Source organism: Poecilia formosa, unplaced genomic scaffold (assembly GCF_000485575.1).
Source record: "Poecilia formosa unplaced genomic scaffold, Poecilia_formosa-5.1.2 Scaffold14, whole genome shotgun sequence".
NCBI lineage: Eukaryota > Metazoa > Chordata > Actinopteri > Cyprinodontiformes > Poeciliidae > Poecilia > Poecilia formosa.
In genome coordinates this window covers 3930720-3950922 of record NW_006799953.1, presented here as the reverse complement: position 1 = coordinate 3950922, position 20203 = coordinate 3930720, and the positions used below count along the sequence as shown (strand labels likewise).

The following is a 20203-nucleotide window of genomic DNA, read 5'->3' as shown; positions in this document are numbered from 1 at the left end:
GCCTTTACCAGTCTCATCATGATTATAATCAACATCTTTATCATATCAGTATCTTTTTTTTTTTTAGAATGATTGACTGCACAAGAGAAAAAAAGAAAAAACACACAAAAAAACCATCGTAAGTTAAGTGCCACGTCCATCTACTGAAATGCCTCTGTGTGACCTTAACTCTCGCTTTGGTGTCCAAGTTCCAGACATCATTATCGTATTATTTTGGCAATGAAAATTGGTTTCCTGCGTACAGTGGTGAGCCTGAAAGTCTGGTAGAGAAAATGAGGAGCAGGAGAGGTCAGAAGAAATACTCAGATCCCCCTTTTACTGCACAAGATCTCGGGGCGCGATATCTTGAGACGTTAAAGCAACCTCAATATTTCTTCTACAAATGAACCCTGCCTCATAAAGTGCTGTCCAGCTGCTGAAGGCATACGACGTCCTCTGGTGAAGCAAATGTATACTTTTATTTGGAACCCGGGATATAGAGGTGAGCATTTAATGCCTGACATGCTTATGACTGTTATCCTGAAGTCAGAAAGAAAGAAGCTCTTGAATTACAGAATGACCAGCGGCGGTTCTTCTGTGTGGCTAACAACACTCGGAGACAAAAACTAAAGCATGTCCCCGACTCACCCGCCACTTTTAAAAACATTTATCTTGCAATATTTTGGTAGACAAAAGAATCGGCAACAAAATAGCCCCGCCTTCGTACTTTGCTGTAAGCGAGTGAGTTTTTTACTTAGAAGAAAAATATTTCACTTAAATTTCACTTGTGTAAGAAAGATGCCTTGTGTTTGCAGAACCATTCTCTCTCAGTTTAACCCCCATGAAAACTGGTAATGCCACCCTGGGAAAAAACCCATGCCATCAATGATGGGCAACCTTTTTTTCCCCAAGTTCTTTAAGCTCATAATTTCCTTAAACCTCGACCTGTTAACTGTCCTAACCCTTGACACAATATGGGAATCGCTTGAAACGCCTGTCTTCATATTTTGATGTGCCCATCGCTCTGGAACTGGAAAAAAAGTTTCATAACGCCACATGACACTTTTCAATAGCTCCAAATTCCAACCGCTATGCTCCGTAGCTAATGGATACCGTTTTAATTACCCTTACCAACAGCGATTTTCTCAAGGCCAAACAGCCAGTCGCTGCCAGTAAAATTAGTTCTTGCCAGATTCTACGTGTGAAAATGCTAATATGTTCGCTGTTAGGCACTTCTGTTGAGTTTAATGCGTTTCATTCCCCCCAAACTTTCCCAACGGTGGCCGAGATTTATTTGATTCAGACCACATTACATCCCCCCAAGACAGTAATTGACTCAACTTATTGAACTATTAATAATGTGCTGATCAGTCACCCACATTCAGCTTACACAATTGTCCTAGTTGTTTTGTTTGCTCCATCCAGATTGGTGGTCTCAAACTACAGTCCTCAAGTGCCGGTGTCCTGAAACTTTCAAACGTTCTCTGCTTCAGCACAACTGGCTCCAATATCAGCTCATTAGCAGAGCTCTGTAGAGCTGGACTGCATGCTAGCGAGGCAGATTTGCCATTTCACTCAACCATGTAGGGCAAGGGACACATATAAAAGTTGCAGGACTCTGGCCCTGGGGTACAGCAGTTTGAGACCACTGATCCAGATCAATGATTTGGTCATTTGGAAATAGTTGTTGCTAAATGCAGCATGATCCTCTCTAATTGGGATGACTCTTGCTGAGCGTGTGGAGTAGTTGTCTTATAATCCAAAAAATGTGGATTTGATTCTAGATTGCTCCTGCTGCATGTCGACATGGCCCTGGGCAAGCCATTTAACCCCCAAATTGTCTACCGATCTGTGTAATGGTGCAAAAAGGTAATTACGATTTACTGCTGCCATCGCATGACTATGAGATCACTTTTAAAAATTCTAATTTAATAATCTTAGCTACTTGTCCTATTTGTTTTATTAACTGCGGGTTGAGATTTATTTATTTTTGTACTTTTTGTGACTATACAAATTATGTACTTTATAAATCAGTTTGACATGCTGTATGAAATGCAAAAATAATAATAATTAATTACAGAAATAATCTTATTCATAGCTTCTAAAAACGGACAGAAAATGCAGTTTAATTATGCTCTTCAGACTCAGTGAAAACAGATGTTGGTAAAGTTGTGTAAATTATTTTAAAATAAATTCCATGTTACTGCAGTTGGGTAATTTCACACAAAAATCTGATAACTCGTGTGAAGAAATTGTTGTTTTTAAACTGCTCTAACATCCCAGCCTCCTACAGTTCATAAGAAGCAGACAGAGAGACAGATCTTTGACCTTTCACCTTTGCACAATCTCTTCAGTCCAAACTCTTTGCCACACAAGCCAAAATCGTCAAGGGAAAAGGACGCACAGCGCACAAAAAAATGTGCATTTTTGATTTCACTAAATATGCAAAAACTTTTCAATTTCACATGTTTTACTGTGTTGTCAGCAACATGAAAGGGCGTAGGTCGCTCTTTATTTTTTAAAATGGTTTTCTTTCTTCGGCCAGGTTTTAAGAAGACTTTTATGCATCTATTTGAAAGCCTTGGATTTATTGAACTTTGACAGAATTTTTTTCAAGTTTCTACCTGTCTCTTGTGCAGGCAAAACTCATACCGATTTATGATTTGTAGTTGCAGGCTGCAAAAAAAAACTCCTTCCAAGGGCCTCAAATGGCATCCAGACTACACTTTGGACACCCCAGCTTTAGATCATCCAGAGTCCTGTCTGACATTCTTTTCCCTTTAGTTCAACCCACAGGTTTTTCTTAGGAGCTAGATCTCGGGATTAAGATAGGAAGAGGAGAAAGTTAATTTTGGGTCTGTTGAACCATCTCTGGTTAAAGATCCACTCAAAAGCCGGATTCTGCTAATTCTTTGCACACATTTGTACCAACAGGTGAGCATACTGTAGATTTTACCTGATGTCTTACTTTCACTTCACCTTCGCTACATTTTAAGAAAAAAAAAAAAAAAGAAGCCCTCCCTTTTGCTGACGTCATCAAAATGATGCATTAACGTGCTTTGCTTTTGTAGGATAAATAATTTTCCACCTCATCATTTTTATTTCGCAACATTATCTTGAGTTTGAAGGAATGCAAAGCAAAAACTTTCCAGACCTGCTTGCAGACGTTTGATCCATCTTACCCCCTTTCTCCTTTCAGAAGGCCTCCGTTTTCTTCTTCTTCTTCTTCTTCTTCTTCTTCTTCTTCTTCTTCTTCTTCTTCTTCTTCTTCTTCTTCTTCTTCTTCTTCTTCTTCAGATTAACATCTGTCATGTTTATCTAGCAGACTGTAACCCCACTCACTTCATTCAGTCAAAGAGCCACATAGGAGAGTAACAGTTGCACTTAAAAGAAGAAAAAAAAAACTCCCACAATCCAAGTTTTATACTGCCACAAAGTGATTCTTCTTGTCAAGTTCAGAGTTTTTCCTCCTGCATCATTGATGGTCGAACAACTTGTTGCCAGCTCCAACATCTGCTGTACATTTCCAACGGGAGGGTCTTTTAATATTGCTCCTGATTTATCTTCCTTTAGCTGGATGGCTTTTGGTTATTTCTCAAATGTAAGACACCGTCCATGATGACAGTAAATTGCTTTGACATGTTGCTTTTATATTGACTGCAGATGTCTCCATGTGGCATTCTTTTAACAATGGGTGTCGCATATGCGTTATCCTCAATGATTAAACGGCATAATGGAAACAAATAAATAAATGGGACAGTTACAAGAGGGCTTTGAGAACGAAGCGGAGGGCTATTGCTACGTTGCATTTTCTCTTGGAAAGCAGTGTGCGCTCTAAAAGAAAGCACGGAGCTCTGGGAACAGGAGCAAGGAAGCAGACCCTCTAATTGCACTCGTGCTCAAACTAACACCAACAAATTAAAACAGATTTAAAAAAATAAAAATAAAATAAAATAAAAACAAATATTGATGCTGACACACTGCCCCCCCCCAACATTAACAATTCTACAGTCACTTCAAAGTCCCATCCTGAGACGGGATCAAAAAGACTATAATGCTAAAACCAGACCTATAAAAGGTAACCCACACTCCAAGTGATCACGCACTAAGGCATGTTAAGAGCCAATAAATGTAAGGCCCACCGAGTTAAACCAGACTGGGATGTCTGTAAATTAACAAACACAAACAGACGCACTGAAAAATAAAAACACCCTCCACCCGTCATGTGACTATTTCTGGAGAAGATCTAAGATGATTTTGGAGTAAAACCAAAAACGGCAAGTAAATACTGTACAGTAACTGCAATGCACACATTTCTAACTATTTAATTATTTAACATCACACTTTCTTGTTTGTTTTGAACAATGAAAAACATTTACAGCAGCCTGACTGGAGTTTGTCAACCACTGCACAGAAAACTTTGAGGCAAAAGTCACCTTATGTTACCAGATAACTTGAAAATGTGACGTGAATCAGCAGCCAGTGAGAGTTTTAAAGTTTGAAGTGGAGATCTTAAGAGATTTTGTTTTCCAGGATAGTGCTTCTTGAGCCTTCTTTATACTTTGTCCCATTCCAACAACAAACATCTATGTATTTTTTAAAACACAAAACAAAAACAAAACAACTATTTTATAAACCAAGATAAGGTTGTACATAATTGTAAAGCTGAAGCAAAAAATGACACTAAACCATAATGATAATGAAAATGTGTTTTTGTTCAACTAAGTTAATACTTTGTAGAACAACTGTGGAAATATTTTGGGATCTCTACCAGCACGATTCTTTCTTTTGAAATAACGCCCACCCAGACAGACCAGATGGATAGCATCTGTAAACATCAGTTTTAATAGGGGGCCTATTATGCTGAATTCACATTTTACACAATTTTCTTCTTCCGTTTGGGTCTCAACTGCTTCTAAAAACAGTCAAAGTGCTTAAAAAAAATTAAAAAAATAAAAACAAATGTGTATTGGCAAAAAGTTAAGGTTTTTTGGCGTTTGGAAAAGTAGCTGTTTCAAAAACCTCCCAATTGTTAAGTCACACTGTGTTGTTACCTAGTAACCTTAGCTGAGCTGCTATTTGGTCAGCTGGTTTTACCGCTGTATGTGCTGTACAATGGCTGCTGGAAAAGTGTTTTGTTGTTGACTTGCCATTCAGAAACCACAGAAGCCAAAGATATACCTTGGATTCTGTACATCTTCTGTACCAAACCGAATGATTGTGGTATCATTGCAGATCTGTTTGCAGCCATTTTCAAACGTTTGGTTGGGGGCGTGGCCAGCAGCAGCTTAACTGGACTAAAAGTGACAAGAGGCCCTACAACAGCTCATCCTGAAAGGAACTCAAAATAGGCAGAAGTGAGCAGACTGAGATCTCATTATCTGAAAATGAGTTTATGCAAAAACAAACAAAAAAAAATGTAATGAACATATTCTGCATAGCCCATGGACCTATCCTAACTTGTTGAAGGAAGCATAACAGGCCACCTTTACAATCTTGCCATATTGCCAATTGGATTTAGGTCAGAACTTTGACTGCATGGATCATCCTAACAAATGAAAATCCCTTGATCGGAACCCTTCCAACCCTTCCCCTGTCCTCCTGGAAGGTGAACCTCCACCATTGCTTGTGAAAAACAAGAAATTAGACTTGTATGGTTTTCCTTCAACAGTGACTTTTCCTTTTTGCCACTTCTCTATAAAGGCCAAACCTTTGAGGGCTTCGCAGAATAGCTGTATTTATTAGGGACCCGTTACACACAAATTGATCTGTTTACTAAATAGAGGACTTCTATTTAGTAAACAATTGGTTCCACTGGATTTTACTCAGAAGTGAATGGGGTGGAGAACCAATCCATGTTAACGCTTTTCACAGTTTGACGTTCTAGGCGTGAAAATGTTGAAAAGTATAAATACTCTGTACTTCAGCTGATTTTTAAATTGTCACCACGCTGGTTTGCTTTAGTGTGTTGGTGTAATAAAAATTCTCCAAGCAAAAGTTTTTTGGAAATAATTCCCCAAAGCTTCAGTATGACTCTGGTAAAAAATACTGCTTCAGTCTAAAACTGATGGCCATCATGTTAAATTATTCAGAGATTCTTACTGCACATACCCAGAGATTTAAAACCGCACAGAGCCTTCACTGATATGATCGCATTTTAAAATCAGAGCTGAATTTACTGAGTGAAGCCATATAATAGATCTGGGATTTTATTTTAAGTTAATAACCTTCCAAGTTATTAAATCAGAACTCATTTTCCTACAAAGCATTTAAAGCCCCCAAAAAATTATGCCTAATTTCTGCCACTTCCACATGTCAGATCCATATATTTCCCCGTAAAATGCTAGGAGTCAATTATTCGTCCATGATGAGAACATAAGTGAAAGGATCTTTTAAGCCACAACTGGAAAAGGGCCGCCTTTTTACTACAATCACAGCATTAGATCACATTTTCCCTCCGCGGGGTTTGTCAGTGACTGGTGGCGAAATTACCAATATGTCTGCAGCTTTAATTCACATGTCTCGTGTCAGCTTTGTGCCTTCAGCACAATTTTCCCCGTTAGCAGAATGAGAAAATGGGAGAGAGTGAAAATTGAACACAAGACCAAAATTAGTCCACTACATGTCAATCTCTGCAGCCTAATTTGACGAACAGGTCTGGGTCACAGTAAGGAGAAGTGAATGGAAGAGGTCTAAATTGCATGGCAGCTCAGCCAGGGGCTTGATTATCAGTAACATCCCCTATTGTGATGATGCTCCAATTGAAGAGAACCAGTGGTGATGTGCAGTGCAGAGAATAAAGTACTTGGTCTTGGAAAACCACTAATAGTTTCACTTTTAGGACTTCACTTTTTTTGTAGTGGCCTTTGTTCATTTAGAAACTACTGCGCAGCCTCTGCTAAAGTCCTCACAGCACTTTTTAGAAATGTATATTTATAATGTGTGCACAGTTGGTAAGGTGGTGAAGGCTCTGTAGATTTTTAGCGTGAGCTGTGTGTATTCACAAATAGAGAAATGGGCATGCTTTATATTCACCAAGCCTTTAAAGCTGTATGGTTCCCAGCATGGCTGTGATTTTGTTTATTTTTGTTGTTTTTAGAAATTTGTATTTAAATCAATTAGAAGTTATTTTTATTATTGTGAATATGGTAGATTTATTCTATTGTTGCATTTTTGATTATTTAACAGGACGATGTTATGTATTTACCAGACACAAAGTAATTTTTTTTTAACCATAATCAAATAACTATGTAATCTTCAGTAGTCATAAAAGTGTTGTATATATCAAACATAACAGGAAAAAAAATTGACTTCATAATTTGACAGCTGGAAATTGGGCCTCTGTCTCTTTAAGAAGCTCCTACTCTGTTTGAGTGTCATCAGTGTCTTTCCATTATGCCATTTTCAACCGTTCTTAAGAACGTTGGACTGAGAAGTAGTTTGTATGATAAACTCAGAAGACTCTCAAGTTTTCAGGTGTTTGCTAATTGCTGCTGCCACTAGTCTGGAGGAGCCAAGGGGAGGAGTCAAGGAGATCAGTGCTCTGTGAGGTGGAGGCTCAGCTTGGAGACTGCAGCTCCAAGGTGGAGCTTTGTTAAAATAGACAACACTGTATGAAAGTAAGCGTTCAGGCACCCCAAACATTTGTCATGGAAGATTAAAAGATTTCTCAAACATGCATGAAAGAATTATGCATTCTGTCATTGTGCATGAAATATCTAGAGTGTTAAACTGTAGGTATGTTTTTGATGAGGGAATAACATAACTACATGATATCAACCTCAAAAAAGTTAATTTCCATAATGCCCTTCCCCCTTTAAACCTCTAACTAGCAAAAAAAAAAAAGCAAGAAATCATCTTTTTTATATATAATTCTTTTCATCAGCCTAAGCTTAATTTGTTGTTGGTCAGTTAAAATGATCAGAATTAATTTCTATTTAGTAAATGTAAAAATGCTTTTTTTTTCTTTTTTTTTTAAATTTCATATGTTTGCATACGCTATAAATTGTTTGCCTTTAAACAGTTTTTTTATATCCCAGATCCATCATCTACTGACTCTGTAAGCTTCACCGTGTTAATTAAAAATATTTGTGCTAACCTGTTGATTTATTTTATTGGAACATATTTATTTCTTGTGTGGCATGATGGAAAAATTAAGGAAAATTATTGTGGATTGTCAAACAAATAACCCAGCCATCAAACTGTTGGAAGAAGGCATGTTTTGTTCCCCAGGGATGAATGTATTTTGGTGCAAAAAGTGTGTGTGTATTGCCACCAGAACAAAAGCAACACACCTTGTGAAGATACTGGAAAAAGCTGGTAAGATAGTGTAATTGTGTCACTAAAACTAGTGACACAAATCTTGGTCTGACATGGAATGAAAAGTCACTCAAAGAGGAGGAAGCCATCACTCCAAAAGCAACATAAAAAGCTGATTATATCTTGCAAATGGTCTTGGGAACAAAAGCCATAACTTTTGGTGCCGATCCTGTGTTATGATGAAACTGAGACTGAAGAGCTTGGGTAAAATGACCATTATTTTTCATCTCGTATTTCCATCTTTAAAAGGGGGACGCTTGCAAGGTTGAGTTCACCATCCCAACTGTAAAGCACAGTGTGGCAGCACCATGTGTTATGTTTTTCAGGGATTGCTGGATTTCATAAATACAGAAAAGAACATTACAAGGAAATACAGAAACAACTGGTCAGGACATCAGCCAAGAAGTTAAAACTTGAGCACAAATGGGTCTTCCAAAGTAACAATGACTTTACGCATCACAGCAAATTAGTTACAAACTCATTTAAGGAGAACAAAGCCAATGTCTTAAGAGCGCATCATCATGTCCTGATCTTGGTGTGAGCAAGGCAAAACTTGAGTCTTGAGAGGGATGTCCAAAATGCTCAACTCACGCCTTGCAGTCTGAAAGGCAATTTTACCAAATGTGAATTCTGAATGTAAAAAAAAAAAAACAAAGAAAAAAAAAAGCAAACTGGAATAATTTTGATGATCTTTACCAAGATAAAACAGGAAATATTCAGATGGTGAGGGGAAAAAAAAGTTTGTGCATTTTTATATAGAGTGTAAAAATGTTTGTTTTCGGCTGTACATAAAGTAGTTGGTGGAATTTTATGCCACCAACACAATCAATACAAATCAGGAGAGTTTAAGAGCAGAAACGTGTGTGCTAGAGTGTTTGGTAATGGGTGAGGGTGTCAGAATAGGTATAATAAGAGCAGGGTCAGTGTAGCAATGAATGTACAGCGATAGCTCAAACCTGAAACAAACTCGGAGCCAACCAATCAGTTCCAAAAATTTCTCAAATGATACTAGCAAAAAACATTTCTTAAGACCTGTGGTCTTAACAGATGGGGTAATTTAGACCCCACAACTGTTTTACAGTGTGCGTGGTCCAGCCGGGTCACACTGACCCCATGTGCGCTTTTATGAGGGACTGCTTTGGGCGGTTTTGAAAACTGATGGTGACAACCCCCATCACGCTCACCGGCCGACCGTTACATTTGCCGTGTTCCTCCTGAGCGTGATGCTAAGACTGTGGGTTAAAATAATCAGTGAGTATTGGTTAGTCTTAGAGCGAAAAGCAACTATTAGATGAACAAGGAGAAAACCAGAAATCAACTTCATTTGGACACACTGATTCTATGGACTCTTACATGGACAGGTGCATATAATACCAGATGAGATCATATTTCAGTCAGCTTTTGGTTAAAAAAAAAACAAACAAGAAAAACTTTACTCTCAATGTGAAAAACATAAGTTTAAGTTTTGGGATGTGGGCCAGTGGGGTTGTTTGCCAAGAGCACCAGGCTCGGACCGCCTCTGATTTCTGACATACAATAGTTCTCCTGTAAAGATGTCAGGCTTTTGTGACAGAAAACATGAGACCATGAGGAATAATTCAAAATGATTTTCAAATTATGATGTGACATTTATTCAGCACAATTCAACTGGAAAACAAATACATCTTCTTTGAGGAAGAAAAAAAAAAAGACATCATAACTTATATTGGGCTGAAACATTTTTGGATTCAGTTGCACACTATAAAGGTTCTCCAAACCTGTCAGATTTTAGGGACATCTGGTGTCAAGTGATTTCAAGTCACTAATTCGTAAAATCCGGAATAGTTACCATTTTTAAAGAAATATCCCATTTTTCTAATGTCACCGTTTTAGATTTTATGTAATCAATGATTACTGTCTTTACCAAGTTGGATGGTATGGATATAATTTTCTGTACCTTAATCCTGACTAAGACCTTTGTACAATTACATGTATTTAATCGTCTGTGATCTTTCTGCAAACTATGACTCTCTCTAAGGGATGCAAATGAGTAAATGCCAGGAGTATCCTGACAAGACAAAAACAGTTAAACTTTTATTGATGTTGCACCGATTTTCTTCCAAGCAATGCAAGCTGTGCGCCAAAGAAGACTGAAAACTGAAAGTGCAACCAAGATGCAGCAGCTTTTTTCCTGTTTTTACATTCTTCTTTATGATGGATTATCTCTGTGTTTCACTTGAACTGTACAAGATAAATGTCAGACATGTGCAAAAACCACAAAATCTTGGCATTTTAAACAGGGGAGTGTACACTTTGGACATCCCTTTTCAACCAGCTGGTCTTTGTTTATCATCAGCAAGTTTTTTTGGGAACACTTTATAAAAACTTCCCAATGCTAAAGCAGAGCTAGCATCCAGCAGAGATTGGCTGACGGTGAATGAAGTGGCATGAAGGGACCTGATAAGCGCAGCTTTTTAGTCTACAGGTCTGTGTGTGTCTGTGTACAAGTGTGTGTGCACATAATTAGTTTGACGTATATCTTAGGTGAAGTGTGCACAGTATGTTTTCACTACTAAGTAAATCTCTGTAAACTTTAACACTTAATGTATGCGTTGATAAACGTTTATGCAAAGTGCAAAGAGATTTGAAGCAGGGTTAGGTTATGAAACACTCTAAACGTGTTGTAGACCACAGCTGAAAACCTACTAATATTTATGTAGGCCCAAAAGTCAAACTGTTGACCCTTAATCCAACTGGGAATCTACTGCAAAGAATCTGTGGAAACTGATATTCAGAGAGTCTCCATCCAGTCTGACTGTGGAAACTGCAGCAAGACGCGGTTCTATAACCTGTTGATTCTCCAGGGGGCTAAACTATGTGCGCCGCCCTTTTGAGATTTTTGTTATTTACATTTTGTGAAAACCATGAATCGCTTTCATTCCATTTCATAGAAACACTCTACTCCTTCATTCGAAAGTCCCCCCCAAAAACCTCAGCTGTTTGTGCCTGGAATGTACTGAAATGTGTCCAAGAGGAGTGAATAATTTTGCATGGCAATGTATACAGGCTACATTCCTACTTATTCACTAGTTGGTTATGTAATCATATTAATGAAAAGACATCTTAAAACAATCTGCCCTACCTCCAAGAGTCATCCCAGCTTCAAAGCACTTCTTCAGCCGACAAGAGGGGCAGTTCTTTCTTCTTAGCTTGTCAATGGTGCAGTCGTTTTTGCTTGCACACAAGTATTTCTGCTTACCTATTTGATACAAAGGCAAACCATGGGTTAGTTGAGCCACTGAAACATGATCCAATGAAAAAGAAAAAAAGAAATCTCATTTAACTACTAAGTGCTTCCATTGTCAAAAACAGAAAGAAACTCAAGCAATAAATACGTGGAGGGTTTTTCAAGCGCCGGCACCAAACTGTAAATCCAAGTTGGAACTTCTAATTTACCTTCTGCAGCTCTTTTAAAGAAAACCTTGCAGCTGCCACATGTGAGCGCACCGTAATGGCAGCCAGATGCCTCATCTGAGCAAATCAGGCATGTTCTCTGAGGAGGGAAGAAGAACTCCATGGGGAACATGTGCTCTCTGCCAGCCTCAAACCTGCAGTCAAACATGAGATGAAACAAACGTGTGTACCTCGGATGGTGACCTTCAAGCAAGCAAACACATGATTTTACTTCTTTTGCGGATTTTTTTTTTATTGTAAGTGGAATCATTTTTTTTCCCCTTTTCTTGTATTAAAACTCCATGTTCGGTTTCCTTTTTTTCTTGTGAAAGTATCACCCACTGCGGACAAATTAGGCCTAAAGCTGAGCACCACAAAACACCTAATATAATTCCCAATGTCTAACCACAAACAAGGTGCAACTTATATAGATTTGAACAGAGCATGGTGTGGAAAAAGCACGGAGCGCCCGCGCTGTAGCTGTGGGATGAGATGTGGATTAAGTTGGGCCGGCTGCAGCCTTGAGAGAAGAGATAACAAAGGAGCCTCAGACACAATGTTTCCTCTGTGACGTGCTAGATAGATACGAAGGTTCGGTTTAAAGGTGACAAGGATGAAGCGTCCCGATTCGCAGGAAATGTCGAAAGGCGTACTGGTCATTTAGCAACCATTTTTACGGAGTAAATTCGCTCTCATTATGTCGAGAGGGGGATTTTGCTGTTTTTGAAGACTTCTCAGGCTTGTAAATTGGCCTTTTTATTGACGACGCGCACATCCCAGCCAGAGGATGAAAGCTTAAAGACTCTGGAATGGGATGATCCAGGATGACGCAAACCACATGGTGTTTTGTTGTTTGTAAACAGGAAGCTGCCATGACTAATCAGACATGTTTCCAACTTTTAATAAAAAAGCAGGAATTCTCTCACAAACACAAGAGTTGTCTTAATGTTCTTAATGTTTACAAGTATATATAGGTATATTTATGTATGAAAGAAAACCACCGGCATTCAGCAGAATCTAATAATGCTGACTTTAAAGTAAGGAGGGAGTATTTGAGACAGTTTCGAGATTTACACGCATGCAGGGGTAGTTTGGGAACGATTCAGGAAGGAAAGTGGCTCAGCTCTACGAAGCCCCTTTGAAGTTTTCCTCCGTTAAATACATTAAACCGATTCCGAAGACTGAAAGTCGGCCTAAATCCATGCACAGATTCCTTTTGGTTTATGCATCACAGCATGATGTTTATGACCACCTCCATGTTATTTATGCTTGTTTGGCATACTGATTTGCCATGGTTCTCATGCATGTTACCCAAGTACGGCCACAGCTTCTGGAGGTATTTGGTTTACCTCTGGTAATACTCAAAGTAAGATAAATACAACGCTTACCAACTTAATTAATTTCAAAAGAGAAGCTAAAGGAAGAATAGCAGAAGAAAAACAGGTTTAAAGTGAAATGGCTCCTTAGCCCTCGGGTCTGTACCATGTTCCCGCTGCAAGTTGGAGAACCAGTGGGATTTGTGTGGAGCTACACGTGTGTATGGATAAAGAATAGAAATTTTGAAATTAACAGCAGAAGTTCTTATTTCCACTATAAGGCAGGAGTGTCCAAAGCGCCACCCAGGGACCATTTGCGCCCCCCGGAATGATTTTGTTCGGCTCCAGACTGCAATTCAAAACTGAAAGAAATGTGTGCAAGCCCTGACTGAGGGAAAGATGGGTGCTTTTTAAGACTAATACCTCAAAACGGTTATAAATTACGATCATCCTAATGCCAACAGTGGAGATTAGACAATTATATTATCATTTTAAATAGGACCACTAATAACCAGTGACATTTATACTTTTGTGCTACTTTTTGTTTAACTTTTCAAAATATAGCAAAACAGTGACCCAAATACTGGTAAGAAATAAGAAAAAGAATTAATAAAACAACCATTTTTAAATTTGTTTGATTTTCTTTTAGATATGCAAATAAACCAGAGACGTTTTATGTTTACTTTGGATTAAAGATCCATTTTCTACAAAAATCAGACTGCTTTTTTTGTTAATATATTCCATATATGTATTGTAGTTTTGAGCTGGTGTAAAAAAAAAACCTTTACAATAACTTTTGCTTTTATAATTAAAAAAAATAATACTTTTGTGACCCAAGAGTACAATACTTTCTACTTGACAAAAACAAACTTTCAGCTTTTTTCACAAACTTAAAAACATCCTGCTTGCTTGCAAGCCTGCCATGCGCTCTCTTTCTCTTTCTCTCTCTCAAAACTTTCTGCATTTAGACCTAATGACTCTTGCACAAAATCCTGTCCTTTCTGCATCTTTCTCCTCAAAAACCTCAACATCCTGCCAGCCTGGGTTAAACCTGTTCGCTTAGGTCCTCTCTTCTTGCAGTTTCTGCTTTAGCAGATTTAAGAGCCTTGTAATTGTGCCAGCAAATAGACTTCAATCCAGACAACCATAGGCAGAGTGCATTTGCAGATGCATTTCACTGAAGATTTCTGACCTCTGTTTTTCTGCGTTTTAATTCCTCACCCCTCCCCATAGAGAGCCTTATTGGTTGGCTCCGACCCACGACAACAAATGGCAAGAAGGAGAAAGAGTATGCTCAGTTTTGGGTTACAGAAACAGATTGCTGGAGGTGAGTGCCTGGTCCTGTAAAATCTATAAGGACAGAGGTTTGAGAAAGAGCAGTAAAATGGATCGCAGTGGGGGAAAGAAAGGGTTCGTACATTGCATGCACTTGGTAAAAGAACAATTTAAACCTCTGTAAATTTGCTAAAAGTTGTGCTCAGTCACAAGTTAGATGTTATTAGCAATACGAGCTAACAGCAGCGTGTTTCTTTGCATGCTATTTATTTGAATATGCTCACAAACAGATACATATAAAGCAAGTGCAAACAAAAGTATCTATCAAAAAGATTTAATCTGGAGAAACAAACTGTCAGAAGTATAAATTAGCGCAGTTTATTATTGTAGCTATTGCCATGTCTCAAACATGGCAGCCATATTGGATTTTGAGGTAAGTGGAAAAAAAAAAAAAAACTTTCAACGTTTCCACTTGGATTCAGACTCCTGGAGAATCAATTAGAAAACAATAATTATTATCTTTTTAAAAAATAAATAAATGAATCATTAAATCATTTGGGTTTTTACTATTTTAGAAGAATAAAACTATAGCATATATAAAGCTGTGATGGTAAATGTTGCCTCATTTTGATGCATTTTCAGCATCAATGCGAGACAAAAACCATCTCGGCTACCTGTCAAATATTTATGCTGCTCATCTCCAGGTGCCCAGCTGACACTTTCCATTTCAGGCCATTTGTTTCCGTCCAAGTGTCAGAGACGTGGTCTGCTGTTCTGCATTGACCAGCTACCATGATTTGTTGTAGTGACCACCATTAGGCCGCATGCCTTGCAAAAGCATTAATATTTCTCATGCACTTTTACTTATTGCGGCCTGGCAGTCACGCTCTTATTTTGTTCGCACCTCTCTGAATTCTCAACTTGATTCCAAGTTAAATTTATGGGACATGCTTATTAACTTTAGCATGGGTTCTGCTGTCATGATTCCATCAGCAAACGATACCACGTGATGCACGTTATCGTGCTGCAAAAGATACTAAGAAACTCACGACGAGACTAATCTGGAACAAATTTGAGAAAACTGCTGAGAAGGTGAGTTATTTAAAATGAAGGCTGAACCCCATGGTTTAGAGTTGCCTCTGATTCAGAACAAGCAGAATGTTGATCGACACACTTGACGATTTTGACGAGAGCATTTTTGACAAAATGTGATGTTTTTTTGTTTTGCTCGTTTCATAATTGGCTAATGCATTTTGTTTTTATGTCGTAAAGCACTCGGAGCTCCCTTGTTGCTAAAATGTCCTGCGCAAATAAACTTGACTTGCTTTGATTTGGCATTTTCATTTAAAACGAAACTTTTTGTCTTAAGCAACACGATGTGTGTGCTTTTTTTAGCAATTTGCTGCGAGGAAAGGTTCAGATGGGAGCAGCTTTTATACAGATGAGCAGCAGATCTTTGCTGCACATGTTAATTAATAGTTAAGGGTGTCTGCTGAATTTTCTTGTTCATTTGAATGTTTAACCACATGAAATAGCTGTTTTGCAGTAAACAGGTTTCTGGATAAGACCGCTAGACCATAGTACCGTCTGGTGAACTAGGATGACCTTGTTGTCTAAAAAGGAAACTGTAAAAAAAAAAAAAAAAAAGTACAAAAAAAGTCCAGTGAGTGGGGAGATCAGTTGCATGTTTCTTGTCGCCCTCTACAGTCAAAACATTAAAAGGCAAATTACAAAAACATGTTGCACCTACATGCATGGTTTCTGAGAAAAAACGGAGTCTGAGAGTGCACACACTGAGTCATTACCTTCAGTGAACTCAGACAGTTGGAGAAAAGCCCTCGGCTGTGTAATATATGACTCTAGAGTCAATCAACATCCCCACACCAGGTCCATTCGGCGTTATAAACCAAACTAAGTCATAAAAGAACATAGAGATGCAAGTTTGAGTGCAGATCTTCAAAGAATTTCTATCTAAGCAAAACAAATCCAATACATACAACATATTAGCTACAGATTTTTCCTTTCAGTCATTCGAGCAAGAAAATACGAATACTTTGTTACAAGAAAAAAAAATGGAGTCAGTTAAGCACACACATGCAAATTAGAACGGGGCATTAAAATCATTTGCCTTCATAGCACATCCTTCATCATCAACAACGCCAAGCATTGAGTCAAATTACTGGTTTTGTGATGTTTAAAAGAATACAGCTTCATGATATTATGGAAAGCAATTTTTTTTTGCTGATTCTTTTTGCTTCAAAGCTATTCTATTCTACTGCTTGAGCGAATGCTGTTTGCGTGGGCTTCTGGCCGACCAGCATGCAGGATTCTAATGGTTTTTACCTAAGCAAGAGAGTTATGAGACTTCACCATCAGCTATTTGTTTGGTCCAAAAATCTTAAAACAGACCGCCTGGGTAATAAAACTGTTTTCGTTGTTTTTTGTTGTTGTTTGTTTTGTTTTTTTTGTTTTTTGGGTTTTTCTTTTTTTTCATTACAAAGTAGCATTCATCCCATGCTGACTGATTTTAACTCTGTTCATAAATTTAATTCAAGACACATTCATGTGACTCAAATATGTATCTGATATAATGAGCTTGAATGTCTGTCTGGTCAACGTTTTCGAATTAATTTGCGTGAGCTGAGTGAGAGCTGTAAAATCCTCTCAGAAACTTGGACATGATTTGGTTTCTAATGAAAAAAAGACACGTGTAGTAGGAATGCAACTACAACAGCTGTCTACAAGGAATAAACAGGATGCTAGCTAAGATGAAACACATGTTTTTATCTCATTATAGGTTTGATGCTTTCGAAGTTTTTTTTTCTTTTGTGGCCATTTAATGTCAGTCAGAAACACCAGAGAAGTTGATTAGGGTACATGGTTTTAAAGGGCACATATGATTGATTGCAACCAAATGGTAGAGCTTGGGAATCACATAAAATAAGGAATTACTCAAACACTCTTGACTCTCGTAATTTTTATTTATTTATTTCTCTGGCGTTTATGTTGAAAACTGACTTAACCAGACGTTTTATCAATTAGCACAGGAATTATTTTAATTGTCCTATATGCCGTGAATAACAGGACAGACCAATAAAGTCGCTGTGATTATTTGGAGACTTGAAGAATAGCACTTTTGTTTTTTTCTTTTGTTGTTTTTTTTTTTTGTTTTGTTTTTTTTGCTTTTTTGTGTTCCCCGTAAAGTCAGAGTGAACTCAAAATCTCTAGATTGTCGTTTTTTGTTTTGCTGCTTGCTTTTATGCGTACTTCTGTAAAAAGTTTGTACTTCTTTCTACATCATGACAGACCGACAAGCAAGCTCAGACTGCGTGATCCTTAATTGGATTCAGGATGAACAGGATCACTTTTGGTGATCTGATTAACCACAAAGCGCGAACTAAAAAAAAAAAAAAAAAAAAAAAAAAAAAAAAAAAAGAAAGAAAAAAAAGCTAGTCCACTTCATTTTTCAAATGTATATATATATAAATATATTTACACACAACTTAGAAAGTGTAAAAAAGTAGAATTTTTACAAAACCAGTTATTTGGTTATCCTTTAATAATAATAATAATAATAATAATAATAATAATAATAGAATTACCTGGTATCGTTGTAGACTACATCCAGCCATTCACCGACTTGGCTCTTCATGTCTCCGGAGTTGGGATAGGGGGTCCTCAGCATACCGCCGGGATACCACTGCTCCGGGCGCACCACGCTCCCCTCGTATGGATTACATATGAACGCCGCGTTCGGTCCAGACTCGTGTGCGTTCATGCACTGCCTGGACCCCCAGAACTGCGTGTTGTACCTTTTGTTGAAGGTGTACCCGCCGCCCCAGAAGGACCCCCAACCATCGTTTCCCTCGGACTTGATTTTGACGCTGTACTGGTCCGGCTGGTATCCGCCGGAGTCGCTCTCCGGGGCGTCCACGAAATCCCGCACTCCTTCCTGAGGGTTGTAAGCCGCCCTGCATGGCCTCTCGTTGGCCGCCGCCGCCGTCGAAGTGTGTGCGAAGTGGGCTAAGTGGTCTGGGGCGTAAGGGCATGAAACGGTGCGGGCTGCGTTCAGGTGATCCGTGTCCTCAGCCTCGCACGGTGTAAAGTTTTGCGCGTTCACAGACGTCCGGCTGGAGGCGAGGTGATGAAAATGCGCAGGCGTCTCTGAACTTTTATACATCTTCACGGCTGGCTTCTGGCCGTGCACAGGTCGCTCTTCCCGGTCGGGACACCTGTAAGTAATCTGGGTCTGGGCATCGGGGCAGCTCACAGCCGCGGCGTCCACCCCGAAAAAATACTCTCCGCTGATTTGGTCATTTGCCGCACATGGGGGGAGTGCGGCGTCCACGTCGCTCATGTCACTGGACTCCATGGTGAGACCCAAAGAAACGGACACTGCTCTGCACAGCTCTCTGGCTGTCTCTGAGATTGTGGCGCACGCAGAAAAGGATCTGGTGTCAGCGTTTAACAACTCCTCCTGAGGAGCAGCAGCTGTCTGACAGCAGCGCGCCTCCATGTCACGGGCTGGCGGATTAACGCACCCAGACCCACAGCTCCTGGCATTATTATCGGATTCATCAAACCTGCCGTTTCCTGCGCAGCTTTTCGTGAAACCGACTGGATTTTCCTCAGTTTTTTGCGCCATGCCGAGAGCTCTCACCGCGTCGCCTGCCTTTATTTTCTTAACCCCGGACCAAACGGAGCTGCAAGATAACTGTCGGCTGGTTTGGCTCATTTCCCAGAAAGAGTTCGCTTGGCCACGAGACTGGACTTTGCACGACAGAAAATCCCCCAGCTGGTCCCCGGGAACGGTTTATCTGCAGCTCGGCCCGATCTCTCTTTGTGCTAGGCGTTTTGGTAAAAGTCTCACAGAGCAACAGGAGTCGCAAACTCCTCCTAAAGTGAGAGTCGGAGTTACTCGGATACGCTTTGATTAAAGTCAGCAGCAGGAAAACGGTCTAAATATGTTACTTTCTTTCATTGAACGACTAACAAGAGCGCAGAATGATTCATAATTTGCAGACTAATAAACGTAGGCTACGCTGTAATTAATTAACACTCTGAAACGCGTTTCCACGAGACAACCCAAAACAAGCGTCCTATTATCTACATTATGCTCCCTGCCTGCAGTTTTACATCACGCTTTCATGTGCGCATCACATTTTTATGACCTGCCACCAGCTTTATTTGGATGTTTTGCTCAAGGCAAACATTTCCTTCACATCCCTGGCACGATAAGAAACTCTCTAAATATAAGAATATATTTAACGAGTTTTTTTTTTTTTTCCAGTTTTAACAAAGATCCGACTTTACACTGTTTGCATGTTCTGCACTGTACATTTAAAATATTCAGATTATTATTATGATTAACGTTATTATTATTATTATAATTATAATTATAATAATAATAATTATTATTATTACTAATAGTAACAATTCGGCACAACTTACATTGCTGTGTCCACTGCCATAACAATTTACGTCATTACTAAAATGTTTTTCCCCTGAAGCTAAATCCCATAATCAGATTCACTTGTGCTTATTTACAGCATCACGATGTAGATGAATGATCGCTGTGCTGCTGTAAAAGACTTGCTGTTTCACTGGTGAAGCTGGGAAGACAAAGGAGCTGCTTCTGTGTTCCAGAATCAATCAATTGATCATAATTGATCCATAAAGCGGGTTTAATTTACATTTATTGAGGTGCTTTTCAGTGAAAACAGAGATCAATAAACACTGGTAAGGTAAGGCAATGGCAGGTAATCTGCTGTGGCAACATCAGAGGGGAGCAGGCCAAGGAAGATTCAATAAAAATACAATAAAATGTCCACAAAATAAATCCACACTTGCCCAATAAAGATGAAGATGTCCTGCAGCTCTAA

At 38.9% G+C, this 20203-nt stretch overlaps 1 protein-coding gene across 1 annotated transcript in view; it reads right to left on the bottom strand.

Moving 5' to 3' along the window:
• Nucleotides 1-19435, bottom strand: part of LOC103133957 (androgen receptor-like) — a 39608-nt gene extending 20173 nt beyond the window's left edge. The window contains exons 1-3 of the mRNA XM_007545969.2: nt 17924-19435; nt 11734-11885; nt 11420-11536 (exon numbers count right to left, since the gene is read on the bottom strand). Coding sequence (XP_007546031.1) covers nt 11420-11536; nt 11734-11885; nt 17924-19056 — 1402 coding nt within the window. The 5' untranslated portion in view covers nt 19057-19435. The remainder of the gene's footprint in view (nt 1-11419; nt 11537-11733; nt 11886-17923) is intronic.
• Nucleotides 19436-20203: the final 768 nt, after the last annotated feature.